This window comes from Protopterus annectens, chromosome 14.part0 (genome assembly GCF_019279795.1).
Source record: "Protopterus annectens isolate FY-2018-M chromosome 14.part0, PAN1.0, whole genome shotgun sequence".
NCBI lineage: Eukaryota > Metazoa > Chordata > Ceratodontiformes > Protopteridae > Protopterus > Protopterus annectens.
This window is the reverse complement of record NC_056748.1, coordinates 390584266-390606588: the sequence shown is the minus strand read 5'-3', so window position 1 is coordinate 390606588 and position 22323 is coordinate 390584266. Positions and strand designations below refer to the sequence as shown.

Here is a 22323-nt window from a genome sequence, read left to right as displayed (position 1 = left end):
GACTCTGTCCCAAAAGTTGCTGACAAATGAAGTTCCTACTTCAGATTTAGAAGTTATGTACTCACCATAACGTTCCATCTGAGTAGGTATCTTCATTTGTCTACAACCATCCCCCCCCCCTCCTTCCCCCTGACCTTTAGGATCTGTCTTGGATTAGCCCCTTCCAGGGCACTTTTACATTGCTTATATCGGGCAAACTTGATCTGAGGTCAGTTAGGGTTGGCAGGGGATTATGGGTAAAGGGAGGAGCTAGGAGCTCGGATCTGTGCTGTGGTAAAAGTTGCCGGCTCGGATCCGAGATCGGATCTGTATCCCAAAGGTTGCAGACAAATGAAGATACCTACTCAGATGGAACGTTACGGTGAGCACATAACTTCTAAATTTACCCATACTTAGATGACTGCCTTATCCAGGCGGACAGCCAGGAAGCGCTGCTCAAGCACCTGGCCTTTGTAAAGACCTTACTAACTTCCCTAGAGTACACAATCAAAAAGAAATCCAAACAGGTGCCCACCCAAAGGATGATCTTCCTGGGAGCAACCCTGGACACAACATCCAGATGGCATTCCTTGCACCAGGGAAACAAATTTTCCTGACAGCCTGCTTCTCTCAACTAGTCACCAGACCCCAGCCATCTGCAAGGAAGATCCTGCAAGCTCTGGGGTTCATGGCATCTTGCATACTACTCATTCCATATGCCAGACCGCATATGAGGAAACTTCAGTGGTACCTAAAAAGCCTTTGAAGTCAACACTCTCAAGACCAGGAAACTCTTCTACCTATAATTATTTGCGTCAGAAAAGATTTTCTTTGATGTGCAACAGCATGCTCCCACATGAAGGTACTGCCTTTCCCACCACCCCCCACTGCCCAGACCCTTACCACAGATGCAGCAGACTATGCTTGGCGTGCACACCTGGACGGCAGTTGCATACAGGGCCAATGAAGCCCACAGCAAATCCGTCTGCACATCAGTCAAAAAGAGATGATGCCTTGATAGCTTCTCTCTCCAGGGGCTCTCCTGATCAAAACTGACACCACCACTGATGTAGTATATCAACAAGCAGGGAGAGATTCACTCCTACCCTCTATGCAGGCTGGCCATGATCCTTGACGCACAGTCTCTGCCATGCAACTACACCTGTTAGCGCAATTCCTACCAGGCTCTCTCAAGTCTCTGGCAGACCAGTTAAGCAGAAATCTTCTGGAACCACACGAGTAGCAGCTCAACAGAAGAACCTTCACCCTAATAACTCAGAAATGGGGCACCCCGCAAATCAACCACTTTGCTTCCCACACCAACCATCAGCTCAGCAAATTCGGCACCAGGGAGCATCACTGCATGGCTTGGAAAGTGTCCTTCCCCTGGGTCAATCTAGCTGTCTTTGCCTTTCTTCCACTACTTCTCATCCCCAGGGTACTGCTCAAAATAAAGGAGGAAAAACCAAGGACCATTCTTATAGCTCCAGACTGGCCATGGCAGCACTGGTGCCCCTTGCTGCGCAGCCTGTCTCCACTGCCCCCATGGCATCTTCCTCAGATTCCAAACCTCCTGACCCAGAGGGAAGGGGAAGTCATGCATCCCCAATTGCAGACACTCAATTTGGCAGCTTGGCTTATTCCCTAACCCTGAACCAGTCTGCCAACCTCAGTAAGCAGGTTCTAGATGTTGTCCATGAGGTCAGACGTCCTAGCCCCAGAAAGTCTTATGCTGACAAATGGAAAGGGTTCTGCACCTGGATCCAGGCTAAGGGAGCCCATTCGGTGCAGCCCTCCCTCCCTCTCATCCTGGATTACTTAGCTGATCTACTACACACTGGTCCCTCCTTCTCCTCTATAAAAATTCATGCCTCTGCTATTTCTGCTCATTATCCCTCTGAGCAGCCCCTTTTCCCACACACTTTGATCAAACTGTTCCTAAGATGGGCTAGCAACTTGAGGCCACCCAGAAGGGCACCAACATCAGCTTGGGACCTTAACTTTGTATTGGAAGAGCTCCCCCCTTTTGAACCAGCTTCTTCTACAGAGCTAAAGTTTCTCTCCTTGAAGACAGAATTCCTTCTGGCCATCACTTTAGCCAGAAGAGTCTCTGAGCTGCAAGAGATCATGGCTGTGGAACCCTTCATCATCTTCCATGCTGACAGGGTATTCCTCAGAACTAACCCATCCTTCATGCCCAAGGTGGTGCACAGTGGGGCTCTTAAATAATCAATTCATTTGCCCACCTTTTTTCCTAATCCACAGAACAAGGGGGAAAGGATTCTGCACCCTCTAGATGTGCACAGATGGCTCAGATTCTATCTAGACAGGACTAAATCCTTCAGAAAGTCTGATCAATTGCGGATTAGTTTTGCTACAGGGACAGAATGCAAAGCCATCTCAAAACAAGCCATCTCCAAGTGGATAGCACACTGCATCCATTTCTGCTACAAACAACATGGAAAGCCTTCCCCAAGGGGCTCAGGACACACTTCACCAGAGCAGCTTCCACCTCTGCAGCTTTCCTCAGAGGAGTCCACACCAGGGACATCCTGGAGGCTTCCACCTGGACATCTGTTCACACTTTTACCAATCATTACCATCTGCTTCTCTTCTCCAAATCCAGGGCATGGTTTGCCTCTGCAGTCTTGCAGGGCATCCTAGCCAGTCCCTAGTTTCCTTGACTGCCTCCACCCTTTTCCTCAACTTTGGGAATCTACCCAAATGTGATGACTGCAACAGTGAAACATGAAGAACATAGTATAGTTATGTACACCTACCATAATGTAGATGTTTGAGAGTATTCAGTGTCGCAGTCCTGGTTTCCCTCCATCCCCCTTTTCTTCTTTTTCCTTACAAGGAACATATTTGTATTTATTTTCCACTGGTGGAGTTATTACACTAGAACCTGGCTCCTACATGGGGGCTCCTGACAGGTGAGGGCAAGAAAAACTGATGTAATGGCGTCAACTGCCTTACTTTATACTACTGATGACCTGACGTCAATCCTGGAGCGACAGCAACCGATGCAGAAATACTAAGCCTCTGGTATTCAGGCCGGCCGAGGGCTACCCTGGCAGGGATAACCCAAATGCGATGACTGCCAACAGTGAATACACTCGAACATCTACATTTATGGTAAGTGTACACAACTGTACTTTTCAAGCCCTGCCCTTTGGTCTCACTACAGCCCCCAGTTTATTTGCCAAATGGCATGGCAGTGGTTGAGGCTCACCTGAGACGTCAAGGATTCAGAGTGTTTATGCTCCTAGATGACTGGCTCCTAACCTCCACAGCAAGAGAAACAACTGTAGATCTTTGCTATCATCTGGGAATCGCTTTGAATTTTGAGAAATCGGCTGTAAAACCCTGTCAGAATCTGACTTTCGTAGGAGCCCATTTAGCCACCAAAGCCTTGATAGTAAGACTTCCACCAGACACAATAATTTCATTAAGAAATCGGATAAAAGTCCTAATCCACAAGAAAAGAGCATCGTCAAAACTAGTACTTCAAGTCCTGGGACCATTACAGCTTCCATTATTCTGGTACATCTAGCCCACCTTCACATGAGAATTTTACAATGGTTGTCGACCCAATGGTCATTTGTAGATGTACCAGTGTCTCTCAAGATTTTGATAACTGATGCCTGCAGGAAGGATCTTCATTGGTGGATTTATTCCAGTCAAGTCTTTCAAGGTCGTCCGTTTGTACACAGTCAACCCCAGGCCACGGTGACCATGGATGCTTCCTGGATATGGTGGGAGGGGGCATTATCTGGGAAAGACTGTCCAAGGCACCTGGTTCCCCCATGAGGCCCATCTCCATAAGAATGTCCTAAGAAAAAAACAGCTCAAATCCACTGTTCAATATACAGTTTAATACAATGCTCAGGACGTAAACAGCATAAAATCGACAAAGCTTTTGAATAAAAACTCTTCTTCTGTGTTTGTGTTGCATAAAAATGTTCTAGAGATGAGAGCAGCGTTTCTAGCATTGCAGACCTTTCAAAACTCTCTTCCTCAGGGAACAGTAGCAGTCCAGGCAGATAACATGTCAGTAGTCTGGTACATCAACAAACAGAGGCACCAAATCTTTATCCCCTTTGTTGGGAAGCCCTCTGAGTTTGACATTGGATGATATCTTCTAACCTCTTTCTGATTGCAACGCACATCCTGGGGGAAATCCAGCGTTATAGCTGACGAGTTCAGCAGGACAATTCTGATGCCTCACAAGTGGTCTCTCATATGTGAAGTGGTGGAAAGAATTTTACAGAAATGTGGTCAGCCTTGCTGCAATCTCTTTACATCACCCATGATCAACAAATGCAGCAGCTACTTTAGCCTAATCCGCCCACCCCCCCTCGGGGCAGAGTCCCTGAGGGATGCACTGGTGCATGATTGGCCCCCAGTGCTTCTGTATGCTTATCCTCCAATTCTCTTAATTCCCAAAGTGTTACAGAAAGCAAATTGTTGAAGAGAACAGTCATCCTCATTGCCCCTTACTGGACCTGACAGATATGGTTTTCCTGCCTATGGCCTGATCTCCAGGAAGATCCATGGATTCTGGACTCTGTTCCAGACCTACTTTTGCATCCATAAGGACTGGCACTCCAGACTTGAAAAGCTTAAAATTTACATCATGTCTGCTCCGATTCCAGTGATAGCCAGGCATCCTCTTTTATATTGCTTTCTTCACTAAATCTTCCACACAAAAACTTTACAAAAGCAGCTGGAAAAGATTTGTTGTGTGGGCCATGGAAAAAAATGTAGATCCTTTTACAGCTCCATTGATCTTCATTCTGGATTTCCTAGCAAAACTTTTTAGCAGTAGAGCTGCTGCAGCAATTGTAAGAGTTCGGTTAGCTGCAATTTCTAATTATTACCTAGAAGAGAATGGCTCCCCAGTCTTGTCCCATAAGCCTTGCAAAACCTTTTTGAAAGGAGTTCTGTTGCTGAAGCCACCTTACCAAAGTCCTTCCGCCCCTTGGGACTTGAATTTTGTATTATCTCATTTGATGCATTCTCTGTTTGAGCCTTCAGCAAATTGTAATTTGAAATTCTTAGCTTGGAAAACCACTTTCCTAGTGGCTGTTACTTCTGCCAGAAGGGTATCTGAATTACAAGCTTTGTCAATAAAGCCACCCTGTTTAATCTTTCACAAAGATAGTTTCGTTACAAATTAACCCTTCCTTCAAGCCCAAAGTAGTTTGAGACTAATCTCATTCAGTCCATTGAACTGCCAGTTTTCTTCCCAAGTTTCCAAAACAAAGGAAAACACAAGACAAAGGATTTCAGAAAAAAACAGATCAGTAGTTTGTTTCTTTTCTGAAATGAGAAAAGGCTTGCCAGTTTCTAAAGTTACTTTGTCAAAGTGGCTTTCTGATTGTATTAATTCATTTATAAATCCCAAAATAAGTTGCCTAAACCAGTCAAAGCACATTCTACTAGAGCTGTGGCTACTTCTTCAGCCTTTCTGGCCAGAGTAGCTACATGGTCAACCCCCCCATACCTTTATTACTCATTACACAGTAGATTTGGCCTCTGGGGGTAGGGCTTTCTTTGGATCAATGGTTCTGAGGAATACTCTTCCATGAGGCACCCAAGATTCAGGTTGCTATGGATGCTATCCCATATGTGAGAATAAAGGTGAGATTGACAACAACACATAAAGAAGTTATGTACTTACCATAATGTTCCATGTGTGTTGTTCATCTCCACCGTTATTCTCACAGCCCTCCCACCTGCCCTCTCCCGAGACTCCTGAAAGAACATGTGATGTGAAATGAGGCTTTCTAGGACTCCTTGTTATTTGAAGTCCTTCTTTAAATACTTTCTATAGTATTATGTCTCCTTTCTTTTATATGACTACTGGCTTCTTTATCGGACAAACAAGATCTGAGATAGTGGAGAAGTGCATTCTGGGAAGGGAAGAATGCCCAAGAGCTTAGTTGAAGGTCATGAGCTTCTGCATAAGGCCAAGATGGATCCGACTGATCAGATCCGACCCATATGTGAGAATAAAGGCGGAGAGGGACAACACACATGTGGAAGGTTATGGTAAGTACATAACTTCTTTTTTTGATTGTCAGTTTTCTGGATGAGCATCTGGAAGCCCCCATCAGGTTGTTTTTGAACTAGCACAAATCATTACAACGTACAGTTATGTGGAAGCATTTTTTGTGCATTGAGGGTATGTTGTAAAGTTGTGTGTTTGAAAATGATTGCAGTCATTAGTGTGATATTGTTGTTCTTTCACAGAGTTGCTTATCTGTTTGACTGTGGTTATCAGCCTTATCCTTGTTTAACATTTTATGTGGTCTCACAGATTCACAGTAGTAATTTGTGAAGGGGTACAGAGAGAGAGAGGAGTGTTAGAATATGGAAATAGATACTACATGGATAAGGGAGTGAGATTATCAAGAAGTGAGTGAGAAGAATAAGACTGGATTAGTTTAAAAACTTAACTGGCATATTCATTGAATTTCCAAGGATGTGCTTTTCTAATTAAGTACTGTCAAAGTAGTTACACACTCTTGTTTTTGCATTTCAGATTCTGACACCTTTCTTGCTGAGGCGATTAAAATCTGATGTTGCTCTGGAGGTTCCTCCAAAGCGTGAAGTTATTGTTTATGCACCTCTTTGCAAAAAGCAAGAAATTTTATACACTGCTGTAGTCAATAAGACTATTGCAAAAATGTATGGGAAGGATAAGGTAAGAAAGCATGTTTGGGTCTTTTGGTATTTAGCATGGTTACTCATAACATTCCTGCTAAAACTTTTGTCATGTTTGTTTATTTATTAATTTATTCATGGTTTTATTTTTGTTGACTGGGTGGTCCTGCTGGGCAAAAGCCATTTGCAGCAGAGACATGGGTGTACATTGCTTTGCAAAAAAAAAGTGATTTCCAGAAACACTGAACTATATAGTAAAAGTATGATGAAAGTGAAAAAAAAGTGTCAACAGTAACTAAGCAGGAGTTGAAGAAATTCATATCCATACACAATGTTTGATTGTCTTTTTTGCGGGGCATCATTTGAAATTTCTCTATCTGTCCTTTGTTGACTGGGTTAGTAACGTTAGGCTGGTGGCTTCTTTTCAGGGGAAATTTGGCCACAGCATCAAGGAACTTCCCCTATTCGTCATTGTTGCAATTTGGAACCATATTGGAGGAGCACTTCCTAGTTACTTCCTAGGTGCAGAGGTGGCCTGGAGAAACATGGAGGCAGATGGAGAGAGAGAAGGAGATGATGGACTGGTGGAAAAAAATGGAGAAAGCAGATATTGAGACAGGAGAATGTGTGCAGGATTCGAGGAAATCTTTCAAAGAAACCTGTTTGAAGTTGAGCCAGCAAATGGTAGATGTATAATTACAACACTCCAGTCGGGACGGTTGCAGGAGGATTTATTACAGAAATAATGATGATGTTCTTGTTTCACTGTTGCAGTCATCACATTTGGGTTATTTGCCTGCAGGTAGCCCTCAGTCGGCCTGAATACCAGTCTTGGGATTTCTGCTTTGGATGCTGCCACTTCTTCCATGATGTCAGTTTGTCAGGGGTATAAAACATGCAGCCGATGCCATTACGCAAGTCTTTCTTGCCGTGTTGTGCCCAAAGCAGTTCACAAGTGCCAGTCGGCCACCTCCTGAAATTTTAATTTTTCGAGTTTCAGACCTGAAGTCTTCTAAAAGATAAGTACCCGATTGGGGGGTCCTCTTTTCTTGCTCTAACCGATGTCAGAAAAAATAAATAATTGTCTTGCTTGTGGAAAGCAATACCTCAGAGATTTTCATTCTTACTGCGTCACCTGTTTAGGCCCAGACCACGACATCCCTCGCTGTCAGTTTTGTACCTTGTTCAACGCCCAAACTATTCATCTTTTGGCTGTTTTTGTTGCTAAATTCTTTCGCTGTCTATCTCCGTATTCCGGAAAGGCTTCGATAAGCCATCTGACTACAAATCATCCGAAAAAACGTAAGAATAAAGACAGAGACCAGACCACATAGGTCCAAAACTGCCGACAATGCTACCGTAGGCGCTTTCGCAGCCCCTGATACCCGCTTCTACAGATTCACAGGCCTCTACTGTGACCCATTCGGAGTCTGGTATGCCGTGAGATGCTTCGACTATGGAACCTGCGGATGTCTCTACCTTGGATGGGTCCGGAACTGCTGTGTAGACACTGGCTTCTGAGGGTGTATTCAGGCCTTCCGATTTTCATATTAAACCGACGACTTTGTTTCAAACAAAAATACCGAATTTTTCAGGCCTGGCTTAAACTGATGACTTTGTTTCAAACCAAGAATACCGAATTTTTCAGGCCTAGAGTTCACACTACACCAAGGAAACCGATGACCAAAGCGCATTCTCAGGCTCACATGCCACAAAAAAAAAATGTTTAGAATGGCTGAAGACCTTATTACTTTAATTAGGGGAAGTCAGCCTTCCCCCTCAAAAAGACCAAGAACTGATTTTCCTTCTGATTCTTCAGATCAGGAGTCTGATAACTCTGACCCTTCTGATTACCAGGACAACCCTCCCTTATCTACCTATGAGGATTCTGATGCAGAGGATTCCATTCCCTCTGCCTCCCCTCCAGAAGATTTTTCTTTTGGTTAAACCCTGCATACCTTTAGAGAGCATTTCCGCTGGGAGAGCCAGGACTACTCTCAGTCCAAAAATAAACTCTGGGAATTTTTAAACTTGCCTCAGCACAGACCCTCTAGCTATCCCTCCTGTTCTGGAAATTGTAGATGTCTTCTTGGAATCCAGCCTTACCCTGATACTTTGCCTCCAGCTCCTAGGAAACCTGACAGGTACTATAGAGTACCTGACTCCCACAAATTCCTCTTTAAAAATCCTGCTGCAGATCCAGAGACCATTTCCCAGGGACCTAAAGGCATTAAGGCTACCCCGGCCAAAAATCCTACCCCTTCGGACGGGGATTCTAGGGCTTTAGACAGATGGGGTAAGAAAGTATACACCTCTGCTACTCTTGCCATGAGGACTTTAAATTCCCAGTTTCATATGTTAAAGTATCAGCAACATATTATAGAGCTAATTAAACAGAAAATTATGTTGATTCCTGATTGTGCAGAATATAAAGATTTACAAGAGTTAATGCATTCTGTTAACCAAGTTGGTAAACTGCGATGTGGTTTTGATGCCTTAGAAGCATCTTGCAGGGCTGCTGTCACTTGGTCTGTTCTTAGAAGGCATGCTTGGCTTAAGAAACAAACCTTGCCAGACCATGTCAAAGCAACATTACTAGATGCACCATTAAACCAAGAGTGTCTTTCGCACTAAAGCAGAAGTCATCCTCAAATGGATGGAGGAAGAAAGCTAAATCTATGCAAACTGTTAAAGATGTCTTACAAGTACAGCCACCTAGATTCAGTAGGCATTGGCCTTCTAAAAACTGGTCTTTTCCAGTCCCTCCCAGACCTTCTCAATCCAAACCCAGGGGCAGCAGACCACCAAGACTGCAGTCTCAGGGTATGCACAGATCTAAGCAATGGAGTTCTCCCGCGTCCAAAGCAGGGAGTAGTAAGCCACCATCCTATGATAAAATCTCAGAATGACTTATCCTTAACTCTTCCAAGCCTTGCCCAAGTACTTGCACCTTTAGGAGGGAAACTTGCCCTGCATGCCAAAAACTGGGAGTACATTACCCAGGACAGATGGGTCTTGGACATTGTTTCCCAGGGATACAGATTCCACTTCCACTCACTCCCAACCCCAAGCTGATGGCCAGACCTCCCCCCAAACCAGTGGGCAGAGGCCCAAAAGCAAGTACTTTCTCTTCTCATTATCAAGGCTATTCAACCTTTCCCAGCAGAACAAAGGGGTCAAGGCTTCTATTCCAGACTGTTTCTGGCACCCAGAAAAGAAAACACTTGGTGTCCTATCCTGGATCTTTCTTTTTCTCAACACCTTTCTGGTGGTTCCAAAATTCAAAATGCGTACTCTCCAACAGCTGCTTCCAATGCTAGCCAAGGACTCCTGGCTAGCACCCTAGACTTAAAAGAAACTTATCTGCGCATCCCCATAAGGGAATCTTGCACGAAATAACTATGTTTCAGAGCAGGCTCTGTGCACTATCAGTTCTCTGCACTTCCCTTTGGCTTATCTACTGCGCCCAGGTTATTCACAAAATGCCTAGCTCCAGCCATTGCATATTGCAAGCAGAGAAGAATTCAAATTTTCCCATACTTGGACGACTGCCTGATTCAAGCAGACAGGAATTGCTACTACAGCACCTGACATTTGTAGAGAGACTTTTAGCTTCACTGGGGTCCACCATCAATGAAAAGAAATCACATCTGGTAGCCAGCCAACAGATTGTATTCCTGGGAGCAAGCTTGAACACATCTTACCAGATGCCATTCCTCACTCCTGAAAAACAAATTTGTTGGACAAACTACTTCAATCTACTGGCCACCAAAACCCAGCTATCTGCAAGAAAAATACTGCAAGCCCTAGGGTTCATGGCTTCTTGCATTCTACTAATTCCATATGCAAGACTGCATATGAGGAAACTTCAGTGGTACTTAAAAAGTCTCTGGTGTCAACATTCTCAGGACCTGGAAACAGTGATTCATATCATTCCATGCCTAAGGACAGAGTTCCTTTGGTGGGCAGAGGCATGCTACCACAACAAAGGACTCCCTTTCACTCTACCCCCCAGCCGCCCAAACCCTAATAACAGACATGTCAGACTATGCATGGGGGGCTCATATGGCAGGACAATGCATTCAAGGCAAATGGAGCCCAAAGCAAATGCAGCTGCATATCAATCAAAAAGAAATGTTAGCTGTATAGAATGCTCTGACAGCCTTCAAAGGCCTTATTCTTCCAAGGCAACTATTGGTAAAGACAGACAGCACCACAGTTATGTGGTACATAAACAAGCAGGGGGAACCCATTCCTACCCACTCTGTATATTAGCCATGGCTCTGTGGAACACAGCCTTGAGCAACCAAGTGCACCTGCAAGCTCGATTCCTGCCAGGCAAACTAAATTCACCAGCAGACGACTTAGCAGAAATCTCATGGACCCACATAAGTGGAAACTGGAACCCAAAATATTCAAGCTTTTGAGGAACAGGTGGGGGGCACCAGAGGTGGACCTCTTTGCTTCCCCTCAGAACTATCAGTTGAGCAAATACTGCACCAGAACTCCCCACTGCCAAGCTTGGAAAGTGGATGCCCTGTCGTTTACCTGGGAAAGCCTCTCAATCTATGCCTTTCCCCTTCTGCCCCTCCTCTCGAAGGTTCTACTAAAGATCAAACAGGACAAGCCAAGGACAATCCTGATTGCACCAGACTGGCCACACCAACACTGGTGTACCCTCTTTTGCACAGTCTGACAGTAGTGCCACCATGGCACCTGCCTCAGACTCCTTCCCTGCTGTCCCAGCAGGAGGGCCATATTTTGCACCCTAAGCTACAGACCCTGAACCTAGCAGCCTGGCTCATCCCCTGAACTCATCACCAGCAACCCTCAGTAAGCAGGCGCTGGATGTCAATCTTGAGGCAAGGAGGCCTAGTACTAGAAAATCCTAATCAGAAAAGTGGAAAAGATGCTGTTCCTGGAGCCACTCTTAGGGAATGGACACAATTATGCCCAGCTTACCTCGTATACTAGATTACTTAACGGAAATGCTCCACAAAGGCCTATCTTTCTCTTCAATTAAGATTCATGCCTCTGCCATCTCAGCTCATTATAATACTGAGCCACCACTCATCTTCTGGTCAAACAGTTCCTGAGAGGAGCCAAACATTTAAGACCCCCCCCAAGAGAGCTCACACTTCCGCCCTTTGAACCTGCTGCTACAGCAGAGTTAAAATTCCTCTCATGGAAAACAGCTTCACTTCTAGCCACCACTTCAGCAGGAAGAGTGTCTGAATTGCAGGCCCTTATGGCCGTGGAGCCCTTCAATGTGAAGTTGTTAAATCTCGCCATTTATTCTCAGTAATGGGTTTGGAGACGATCCTTGGCTCCAACACGGCTGATAGCAAAGCTCAAGGTTTGCCTGTAGCTCGAGACCAAGACCCTTATCCCATGATGCACTGCTGGAATTACCTCAGATCTAGTTTGCTGCGGCACAGATTTCGGTGGTCCAGATAGCTCGGACCAATATTAATCGATAGATTCATCTGTTTGCAAGTTTAAAAACTTTTTTTCTTAAAATCTATATAGTTTTAGACTTAGAATTAGTTTTAGATAAGTGCCCGGTGTTGGCTTGTTTTTTTCTATAGTGTTTGCCTTGTATTTAACCGGATTCTTAGGAGTACTTTGATTGATAATTTCTTGAGTGTGTTGTTTCAGTTGTTTAAATTGATAATAGAGATGTCCGATGAGAAAGAAAAGCCACATCCTAAATCTGGCTTCAAAAAATGTCAAGTCACTGATGGGCATGTTCAGTGTGTTTATTGTCTGGGGGCTTTACACCTCCAAGACTCTTTTAGTATCTGTCACTCCTTCTCTTCCAGGGTACTTTTAGAGAGAAAGAAGAAATTAGTGGATAGGGGTTTACTTCAGCACCCTTTCTCCAAAGCACTGGGTGACCAGGATGGTGCTAGTAGAGCCTCAAAGTCTTCCAAGTCTTCAGGTGACTCAGAAGTATCGAAAAAGGCTAAAAAAAAAAATAGAGGGTGTAGGGTCATCAGTTTCACTGTCCTTGGAACCGAATGTCCCTTCTGTTCGGAGCCAGCTCACAGCTTTGTAGCTGGTTTCAGAGATTCCCTCATCTCCTCTGCTCCAATCAGCACCCTCAGTGCACTCCTCGAAGTCTTTTATCAGTCTCTCAGATCTGGATATGGACCCAGTTGGTGCAGAAGCTTTTACGGGCACCAGGCCGTGCCAAATTGTTGGCTCCGACGCCTTTGTCGGAGCCAAAGACCATTAACCCAGACTTTACTACTACTCCTCCGAGCCGTACTTGACTTTTGGAGCCGAAGGAGCCCGACCTGATGGTTGTTGTGCCTGTGGAGCCAAGACCTGCTCCTGTGTTATCGGTTCCATCTACTTGGATGTCCTCTGCGCCGACCGGGGACTCTAGGAGCCGACACTCTCCTGTCGGGTCCGGGAAGGATAGTCGTACTGATTTGTCAGTGCCGACTCTTCCTGTCGGGGATTCGGCTCGGATGAGCTCAGCTTCTACCTCTGGCTCGGAGCCCATGGCCTCGGTGCAGGAGGATCAGACGGTCCCTTCGGATTTGTCTACCCCTTCTCGTCAGAGCCATGGTGCGTTCAATGCCATGAGGAGAGTCCTGTTTCCAAAGACATCATCAGCATCAGGTCTGGCTTCCACCTCCCCTCAAGCACCTGTGTCCGCTCCTACTTCTACCGGTCCATCCAAGCATAGAGACCCTGAGCTTCAAGTAGCCCCACAGGGCGCCCCCTGCTCTTCTGAGACCTCACCAGATCCCCCCACTGAGGAGGTACCCAGGAAGAGACTGTGCAAGAGGAGGCACTTGGACTCCCCACAGGAGTCTTTGACATCTGACACTGACTTGGATGAGTCCAAAGGGTCCCCTCGATCCCCCTCTGAAGATATCACCTTTGCAGAGATATTAGAAATCCTTAATCGGAGGGGCGGTTGGCAGTCCAAAAGCCCTACTGAAGACAAGTCAGTGCCCTTAAAGGTTTTCTGGTCTCAACCTTCCACTTCTTGGGTGTCTCCGCCTTACGATGAGCTCATGGAGCTGATCTCTCGTAAGGCATGGGAGTCTCCGGTGGCCATGGAACCTGTCCCTCGGAAGCCAAATAAGTTCATCTCTGCCCCAGTGGACAAAGCCTTTTTGACTAAGGGAGTGCCTAGGATCATGGATAGATTTGGGAAATGCATGTTCAGTGGTCGAAGGGAAAAGGTCGCTGAACTAAACTAACCCATTTTACAAGACTACAAAGAGATCTCCTGAAAGAGCTAGGAGATACTCTCCAGGGTACGGTAGCTGCAGGAGTTGCCAACAAAGTTAACGCACAGCTCGCTACCCTAAACTTGATTGTGAACTCGTCCATGCGTCTCATATCTTACTCAGCTGATGGTTCGAGTAGAGCTGCTAATTCAGGCATTGCTCTGTGTAGACAAGCCTGGATGTATCTCTGTTCCTTTGTGGAGCCTTTCAAGTCTTCCTTTATCAACACCCTATTTGATGGCTCATCCCTGTTTGGGCCCAAGGTAAAGGAAACTCTAACCAGGTGTGTGCAGGCGGAAAGATGTGGTTCCGAAAAGCACAGGGACCCTTTCAGGACACACGTGGAGAAACCCCCTCTAGAGGCAGAGGAGGAGGTTATAATGGAAGAAGCCATCCGTGCAGCAGGAGGGTCCGCACCAGCAGGGTGACAGAGGCCAGTTCTCTGGTCAACCCTACCAGCGCTCCTGAAAGGAGACTTGGCTGTCCGGCTCTGGAGGCAGTCGGGGGTCGCTTATCTTTGTACCCAGAAGCCTGGCTAAGCATAACGTCCGATACCTGGGTACAAAGCATAATTTCCAGAGGGTATTTCATACCGTTCTCTTCCCCTTCCACTCCTGTAAACAGGATCCCGGATGTTCCACCCAGTCTCAGGGAACAAGCAACTATAGAGATCCACAAGTTGCTAGAAAGAGTCATCCAGCCAGTCCCAGCAGACCAAGTTGGATTCGGAACTTACTCAAGATACTTTTTGGTTCCAAAAAAAACAGGGGACTGGAGACCTATCTTGGACCTCAGCAGACTCCACCAGTTTGTAAAAAAAGAGAATTTCCGAATGGTTACGCTTCAGGCCATTCTTCCCTTTCTAGGGAAAGGCGATTGGATATGCTTCATCGATCTCAAGGACGCATACTTACCACATAAAGGTGGACAGACACTCCAGAGATCACCTGGGTTTCTGGCTGGGAGCCAATCACTACCATTTTCGAGCCCTGCCCCTTGGTCTCACTACAGCCCCAGAGTGTTCACCAAATGCATGGGCAGTGGTCACGGCTCACCTGAGGCGTCTAGGATTCCAGGTATTTCCATATCTATAAGACTGGCTCCTCACCGCTACCATCAGGCATCAATTGATTCAGGCAACACAATCTACTCTGACACTCTGCTACCACTTAGGCATTACAGTCAACTTTGAAAAGTCTGCCTTGTCGCCATCGCAGCATACTCAACCACCACTCTACGTCTTCCAGTCGAAAGGGTCTCACTTCTTCGCCAGCACGTCAACTCATTGGTGTCAAAGAACAGAGCTACAGCCGCAGAGGTCTTGAAGGTACTAGATGGCGGCAGCAATTCTAGCCATTCCACTCGCAAGGATGCATATGCGAATTCTTCATTGGCTCCTGTTCGCTCAATGGTCTTACCAGAAATTACCAATGAACCATATGATTCTCATCACAAATTCTTGCAAGAGAGACCTTCGGTGGTGGTTGACGTCTTTTCATGTCACAATAGGTAGTCCCTTTGTGCTCCCCCCTCCCCAGTAGCCACTGTGATCATGGACGCTTCCCTAATAGGGTGGGGGGGGGGGCATTTTCAGGGAAAGACCGCCCAAGGCACATGGATGGATCTAGAGTCACATCTGCATATCAATGTTCTGGAGTTGAGAGTAGTACTTCTGGTGTTGCAGTACTTCCAAGACTCTCTTCCTCTAGGGACAATTGCAGTTCAGACATGTCAATGATCTGGTACTTGAACAAACAGGCCGGAACCAAGTCTTATCCTCTTTATCGAGAAGCCCTCAGGGTATGGCAATGGGCCGTGTCATCCCAGCGTTTTCTGTTAGCAATGCACATCCCGGGGAAATCCAATGTGATAGCGGACAAGCTGGCCAGGGCAATTCTGTTGCCTCACGAGTGGTCTCTCCAGCAACGCGTTGCAGACTTGATTTTCCACAAATAGGGCCAGTCTTGCTGGGACCTCTTTGCCAGTCACATCAGTACCAAATGCAAAAGCTACTTTGCCCTAATACCACCTCCAGGACATCCCCCGAGAGATGCACTCGTACATGATTGGCCTCCGGGTCTCCTATATGCATTTCCACCAATTCCATTGATACCCAGGTTTTTACAGAAAGCAAAATCGCTGGGAAAGACTGTTATCCTCATCCCCCCCAGTGGCCTCGACAGATTTGGTTCCCTTTTCTTCACCATCATTTGCTGGAGGATCTATGGATCCTAGACCCAGTTCCATACCTCCTGACACACCCATCAGGAGACCTCCATCCTTCATTGCAGTCTCTAAAGCTGACTGCCTGGCTGATCCACTTCCCCAAGTAGCCAGGCTTCATTCACTCTCAGATGACACAAGACAAATTCTATTGTCTTCTCATAAGCCATCCACCAGAAAACTATATTGCAGTAAGTGGAAAAGGTTCTCCATTTGGGCCACTATACAAAACAATTGACCCTTTCCGAGCTCCTTTGTCGTCCATTTTAGACTTTTTGACAATGATTTTTAAGGAAGGAGCAGCAGCTGCCACAGTTCGGGTTCAGTTAGCTGCCATATCAGATTTCCACCTTGGATTCGATGGGTTAAATATTATGGGCCCATAAGTCATCTTAAGATTTTTCTCTAAGGTGTTTTTCACATGAGACTTCCTGTCAAAATCCCTTATTCTCCCTGGAATTTGAATTTTATGCTGTCTCAAATAATTCTTCCCTCCTTCGAACCAGCATAATCTTGTGATCTCAAATTTTTATCCTGGAAAACTATTTTTCTAGTGGCCATTACTTCTGCCCGCAGAGTGTCAGAACTTCAAGCATCATCTATCAGACCTCCTTATATGATTTTCCATGCTGATAGAGTATCTCTCAGAACAAACCCCTCCTTTTTGCCTAAAGTCTGTTCTGAGTCTAATATCAATCAGGTCATTGAGTTGCCAGTCTTTTTTCCCAACCATTCCAACAAGTTGGAATACATGCTGCACAAAAGTGATGTACACAGACAGCTCAGATTTTATCTTGATAGAACTAAGGATATTAGAAAATCAGATCAACTCTTTGTATCCTTTTCGGAGGCCAGGAAAGGTAGACCAGTAGCTAAAATAACCCTTTCAAAATGGTTATCGGATTGTATCTCATTTGTTCATGCAAATGCTAACATACCTTTGCCACTCAAAGCAAAGGCTCATTCAACCAGAGCCGTTTCTACGTCTTCTGCCTTTCAATCTGAATTGCCCCTTGACAACATTTGTGCTGCAGCCACTTGGTCTAAGTCTCATACCTTTATCACTCATTACAAAGTAGATAAGGCTTCCAAGGACAGGTCTTCTTTTGGTTCTACGGTCCTGAAAAATGTACTCTCGTGTACAACCCTTCATTATCTTCCATGCGGACAGGGTTTCTCTAAGGACTAACCCATCATTTATGCCCAAGGTGGTTTCTAGTGTGGCTTTAAACCAAATCCATTCATTTGCCAACTTTTTTTACCCTAATTCTCAGAATAAAGGGGAAAGGATCCTGCACTCCCTGGACATGCACAGGCAGCTTAGGTTCTATCTGGACAGGACTAAGACTCTCAGAAAATCTGACCAGCTGCTAGTCAGCTTTGCTGCAGGGCACAGGGCAAGGCCATTTCAAAGCAAACTATTTCTAAATGGATAGCACACTGCATCCATTTCTGCTACAAACATCATGGGAAACCTACCCCACAGGGGATCAGAACACATTCCACTAGGGCTACATCAACCTCTACAGCATTTCTCAGGGGAGTCCCTACCAGGGACATCCTGGAAGCTGCAACCTGGAGCTCTGTACACACTTTCACCAAGCATTGCCACTTACCTGTCTATCTGAAGTAGTTAACTTAATTTTATCTGCAACCTGTGGGTATACGGATCCGTATCGGATCTGAGCCGGCAACTTTTTTCTAGTATCTGCTCCGAGCTCCTCCCCTTACCCATAATGTATTACCATCTTCTATCTTCCCTCAGATCTCGTTTGCCGCGCCAGTAGTGTGCATCATGGTCTCCTTTGCTCTGAGCTCAGGGATAGTAAGTGGTAATTTTTCTGGTATCTAGGTGTGCTTGAGTGAATTTTTTCCCTTCCTCCCCTTGTGTAGTATCTCACTTTGTCATTGGTGTTTTTAAAAAAAAAAAAAAAAAACGTTTTGTGTAGAGTAGTAGTTGGGCCTGCCCTTCCCCTACCTGTGTTTGTGTGTGTTTTTTTTGAAGAGGTAGTGTTTGTACTTTTGAGTGCAGGACTATGGCTAATCAGCCGAAGCCAAAATGTACAGAGTGTGGCCATAAGCTCTCCCCGGCCGATGGTCACACTCTGTAATTTGCTTGGGAGTGGCACATTTGTCCACTTAGCGTGCTATCTGTTCTGGTTTTGACCCTAGGGCCGTTAGGGATAGGAAGACCAAGCTAGTTGCCAAAGGTCTTCTCCCTGCTGCCATGCTGGAATCTGCCTCAGCCTCGGTCTCTAGTGTACCACCTCCCACCCAGACAGGGACTTAACCTCCCCCTTCTTCTGGGGATGGGTCTTCTAAGGACAAATCTTCAGTCAGTGTGACTGACAAAGAAAAAGATAAAGAAAGGCGCAGAGAGGAAAGGGAGAAAAAGGACAGACATCGTAAGAGATCCCCAGACAGGGAGCTCTTTCTCAGTCCCCCCATCTAAGACCATGAGGCCTGTTTCTCCACGGCTCCGGTCTCCTCGTTTCTCACTGGAGCCGTTGGAACATTCGGACCCAAGGCCCCCCCCCCAATTGCGCAGACCAGCCAGATCCGAGTCGGTGGCCTCTTCGAGGTCGACGTGGAGCCTATCGGACATGGATATGGACAGGATGATGCGGAGACTTATTCAGACCCAAATTCAGATGGGAGTCTTGCCAGGCCCCTCTCCCTCTGGAGGGGGACCTCCATGCCTCTTTTCTGCCCCATCTCTCCTTCCCCGATCCGTGCTTCGGGGCTCTTGGACCCGATGTTTTTCGGAGCTGGTAGCTCGGCGCCTACGGTTCCTCCAACCTCGACTCCGGTTGTTACCTTGAGTTCCTCTGATCCGACTGGTTGTGTCTGTTCGCGGACCCTTTCAGGGCGTCGTTTGTCAGTGCTCTCTACGACGGTTCTTCCCTTTTTGGAAAGACAGTATGTGACACACTTGTCCAGAGCGAAAAGGACGGGAAGACTTTGTCTGCCGTCGGGATCCGCTTCTCTAACCCTCAGCGGTCCTTCTCTAGGAATCAGAGAGGGCAGAAGAAGATGTGGTTCCGAAAATCTGTTTCCCCGGGATTCTTAGAACAACTATTCCCCCAGAAGTAGAGGGGGACAGGATCGACGCCAACCCAGAGGTAGAGGGGGTCCCAGGAATTTTGGGTCAAGGGAACCCTTTTCTTATAGAACTGGTCAGCAGCCCTGAGGGGTTGCCCGACTGTCCTACTCTGGAGGCAGTCTGGGGAAGATTGTCCTTACACCCAGCGACATTGGAGTCCATTACGACAGATCGCTGGGTTAGATAATATCCAGAAGTTACACTATCCCATTTGTAGCCCCTCCAAGTATTCCAAAACACCTCCCGGATGTTCCACCCACTCACAGCGAGGCGCAGCTCTAGAAGTTTCAAACCTGCTTCTCAAACGAGCCATCGAACAGGCCCCCCCCCCCCCCCGATCAGTCCGGATCAGGCATCTACCCAAGGTTCTTTTTGGTGCCAAAAAAGATGGAGAACCTCAGGCCTATTCTAGACCTGTCAACATTGAACCTGTCTGTAGCCAAGCAGAAATTTCAGATGGTCACCCTACAGTCCATTCTACCTTATCTCCGAGAGTGTGACTGGATGTGCTCGTTAGACCTCCAGGATGCTTACTTCCACATCAAAATACACAGAAGCTCCAGGAGGTTTCTGCGCTTCTGACTGGGAGCCAGTCATTTTCAGTTCAGAGCCCTACCCTTCGGTCTCACCACAGCCCCCAGGGTGTTCACCAAGGTAATGGCAGTTGTAGCGGCTCACCTGAGGCATCAGGGTATTCAGGTGTTTCCTTACCTGGACGACTGGCTCTTCGCTGCGCCCAACAAGCATCACCTGTGTCTGGCCCAAGATTACTTCATTCAGTTGGCAGATCTACTGAGAATTGCAGTCAATTGTTCAGAAATCCCAGTTGCAACCAGTAAAAGTTCTAGACTTCATTGGGGCACAGACAGACACTTTGCAGATGAAGGTATTCTTAACTCCAGACAGGATCTTGCATCTCAGGTGCCACATAGCTCAGATAGTGAACTCAAGTCCCCAAAGGCGAGCGAGGTTCTCCAGGCTCTGGGCTCCATGGCTGCCTCCATATTGATTCTCCCATGTGCGGGCCTTCATATGCGGGTTCCTCAATGGACACTGAATGTTCAGTGGTCTTGGCTAGACCTGCCCATGGAATTTCCGATCAGAATCAGTCACGTCTGCAGGGCATCTCTTCTTTGGTGGTTAAGTTCAGCGGAGATATCCGAAGGACGCCCCTTCGTGTCATCTCCAGTCCAAGCCACAGTGACCATGGACACCTCCCAACTCGGGTGGGTGGGACACTGATTGGGAAGGACAGTCCAAGGCACGTGGTCCCAGTCAGAGACCAAGTTGCACATAAATGTTTTAGAGATGAGGCCAGTGCTTTTAGCGTTGGAAGCCTTTCACACTGTCCTTCCTCTCGGATTGATTGCAGTTCAGTCAGACAACATGTCGGTTGTCTGGTATATCAACAAACAGGGGGGAACCAGATCCTACCCCCTATGTCGCGAGGCCATGAGAGTGTGGGAATGGGCGATCTTCACCGATTGGTTTCTGTTAGCAATGCACATCCCAGGGCGCTCCAACATTTTAGCGGACAGATTGAGTCAGGCTATTCTGATGCCATACGAGTGGTCTCTGAAACCGTCAGTAGCGGAGATCTTCCGTGCATGGGGTCAGCCTTGCTGTGATCGCTTTGCATCTCCATCCAACGCGAAGTGTAGTGAGTTCTTTGCTCTGATTCTCTCACCAGAAGAAGTCCCCAGAGTTGCTGTAGTCCATAATTGCCCCCCCCCCCCCCCGGGCTTCAATATGCTTATCCACCATTGCCACTCATTCTGAAGTTTCTTCAGAAAGCTTGCCGACTGCTGTGCAAAGTTATCCTCATTGTCCCATTCTGGCCTCATCCGGTTTGGTTCTCATTCCTTTGGTCTCATCTCTTAACTCCTCTGTGGGTTCTGGATCCCTGCCCGGATCTAATCTCCCATCCGTTAGGGGCCCTTCCGCCCGATCTGGGCAGCCTCAAGCTGACAGCTTGGTTGCTCCAGTTCCGTTGATTGCCAGGACTCCCAGTCTTTCATCCCCGGTAAAATCCATTCTGGTGGCTTCTCTTAAAGATTCCACTAGGAAACTTTATTGCAGTAAATGGAAGCGCTTTTCCATTTGCTCCTCAGAGAAAACTAGATCCCTTTACAGCCCCTGTTCCAGCGGTGTTGGATTTCTTGTCTGGCATTTTTCAGCAAGGAGCTAGTTCCTCCATAGTGAAAGTACAATTGGCAGCCATTTCTTATTTTCATGTTGGTGAAGACAAAATTGCCTTAGCCTCCTGTAGGCTGTGTAAGGCTTTTCTTAAAGGTACTTTTCTGTTACGTCCACCTGTCAAGGATTCAGTGCCTCCTTGGGACCTTACCTTTGTTTTACAGGCATTGGTGGCTCCTCCGTTCGAACCTGCAGCTTCGGTGGATTTTAAATTTTTATCCTGGAAGACAGCTTTCCTATTCACCATTACATCTTCTAGGAGGGTTTCTGAGCTTCAAGCTCTGTCTACCGTGCCTCCATATTTGGTCTTCGATAAGGATAGGGTCTCTCTCCCTACTAATCCTTCCTTCTTACCCAAAGTGGCATCTGAAGCAAACATAAACCCAGTCCATTAATCTGCCCGTTTTCTTCCCTAACTTCCAAAATATAGGTGAATACAAACTTCATTTGTTAGATGTTCATAGAGAGCTTCATTTTTATCTTCATAGAACAAAATCTTTCCACAAGACTGAGCAGTTGTTTGTCTCCTTTCCAAAGCATTTGTGGGAAAAGCTATTTCTAAAGTTTTTTTGACTAGATGGATCACTCTTTGCATTTCACATGCCGACAAAGCAAAAAGTTTAGCTCCTCCTGGTATTGTTAAGGCTCACTCTACCAGGTCCATGGCGACTTCTGCTGCCTTTTGGTCTAGGGTTCCTTTGGACAAAATTTGTGCAGCAGCGACCTGGCTCAATTCACATATATTCATTTCCCATAACAAATTAGATCCGATTTCTAGGGGTAGAGCAGCCTTTGGCTCTGCGATGCTCAGGAATATCCTTCCATAAGGGCCTCCCAGGATTGGAGTAGCTGGGGACCTCCCAGGATTGGAGTAGCTGGGGACTCTGTCCCAAGGGTTGC

The 22323-nt window shown here is 46.4% G+C and overlaps 1 protein-coding gene across 1 annotated transcript in view; it reads left to right on the top strand.

Annotated features, from left to right (window-relative positions):
• The window catches only part of HELLS (helicase, lymphoid specific), a gene marked incomplete in the record, with an annotated part of 1428613 nt that overhangs the window by 647806 nt on the left and 758484 nt on the right, over nucleotides 1–22323 (top strand). The window contains 1 exon segment of the mRNA XM_044056152.1: nucleotides 6530–6691. Within this exon segment, the coding sequence (XP_043912087.1) occupies nucleotides 6530–6691 (162 nt within the window).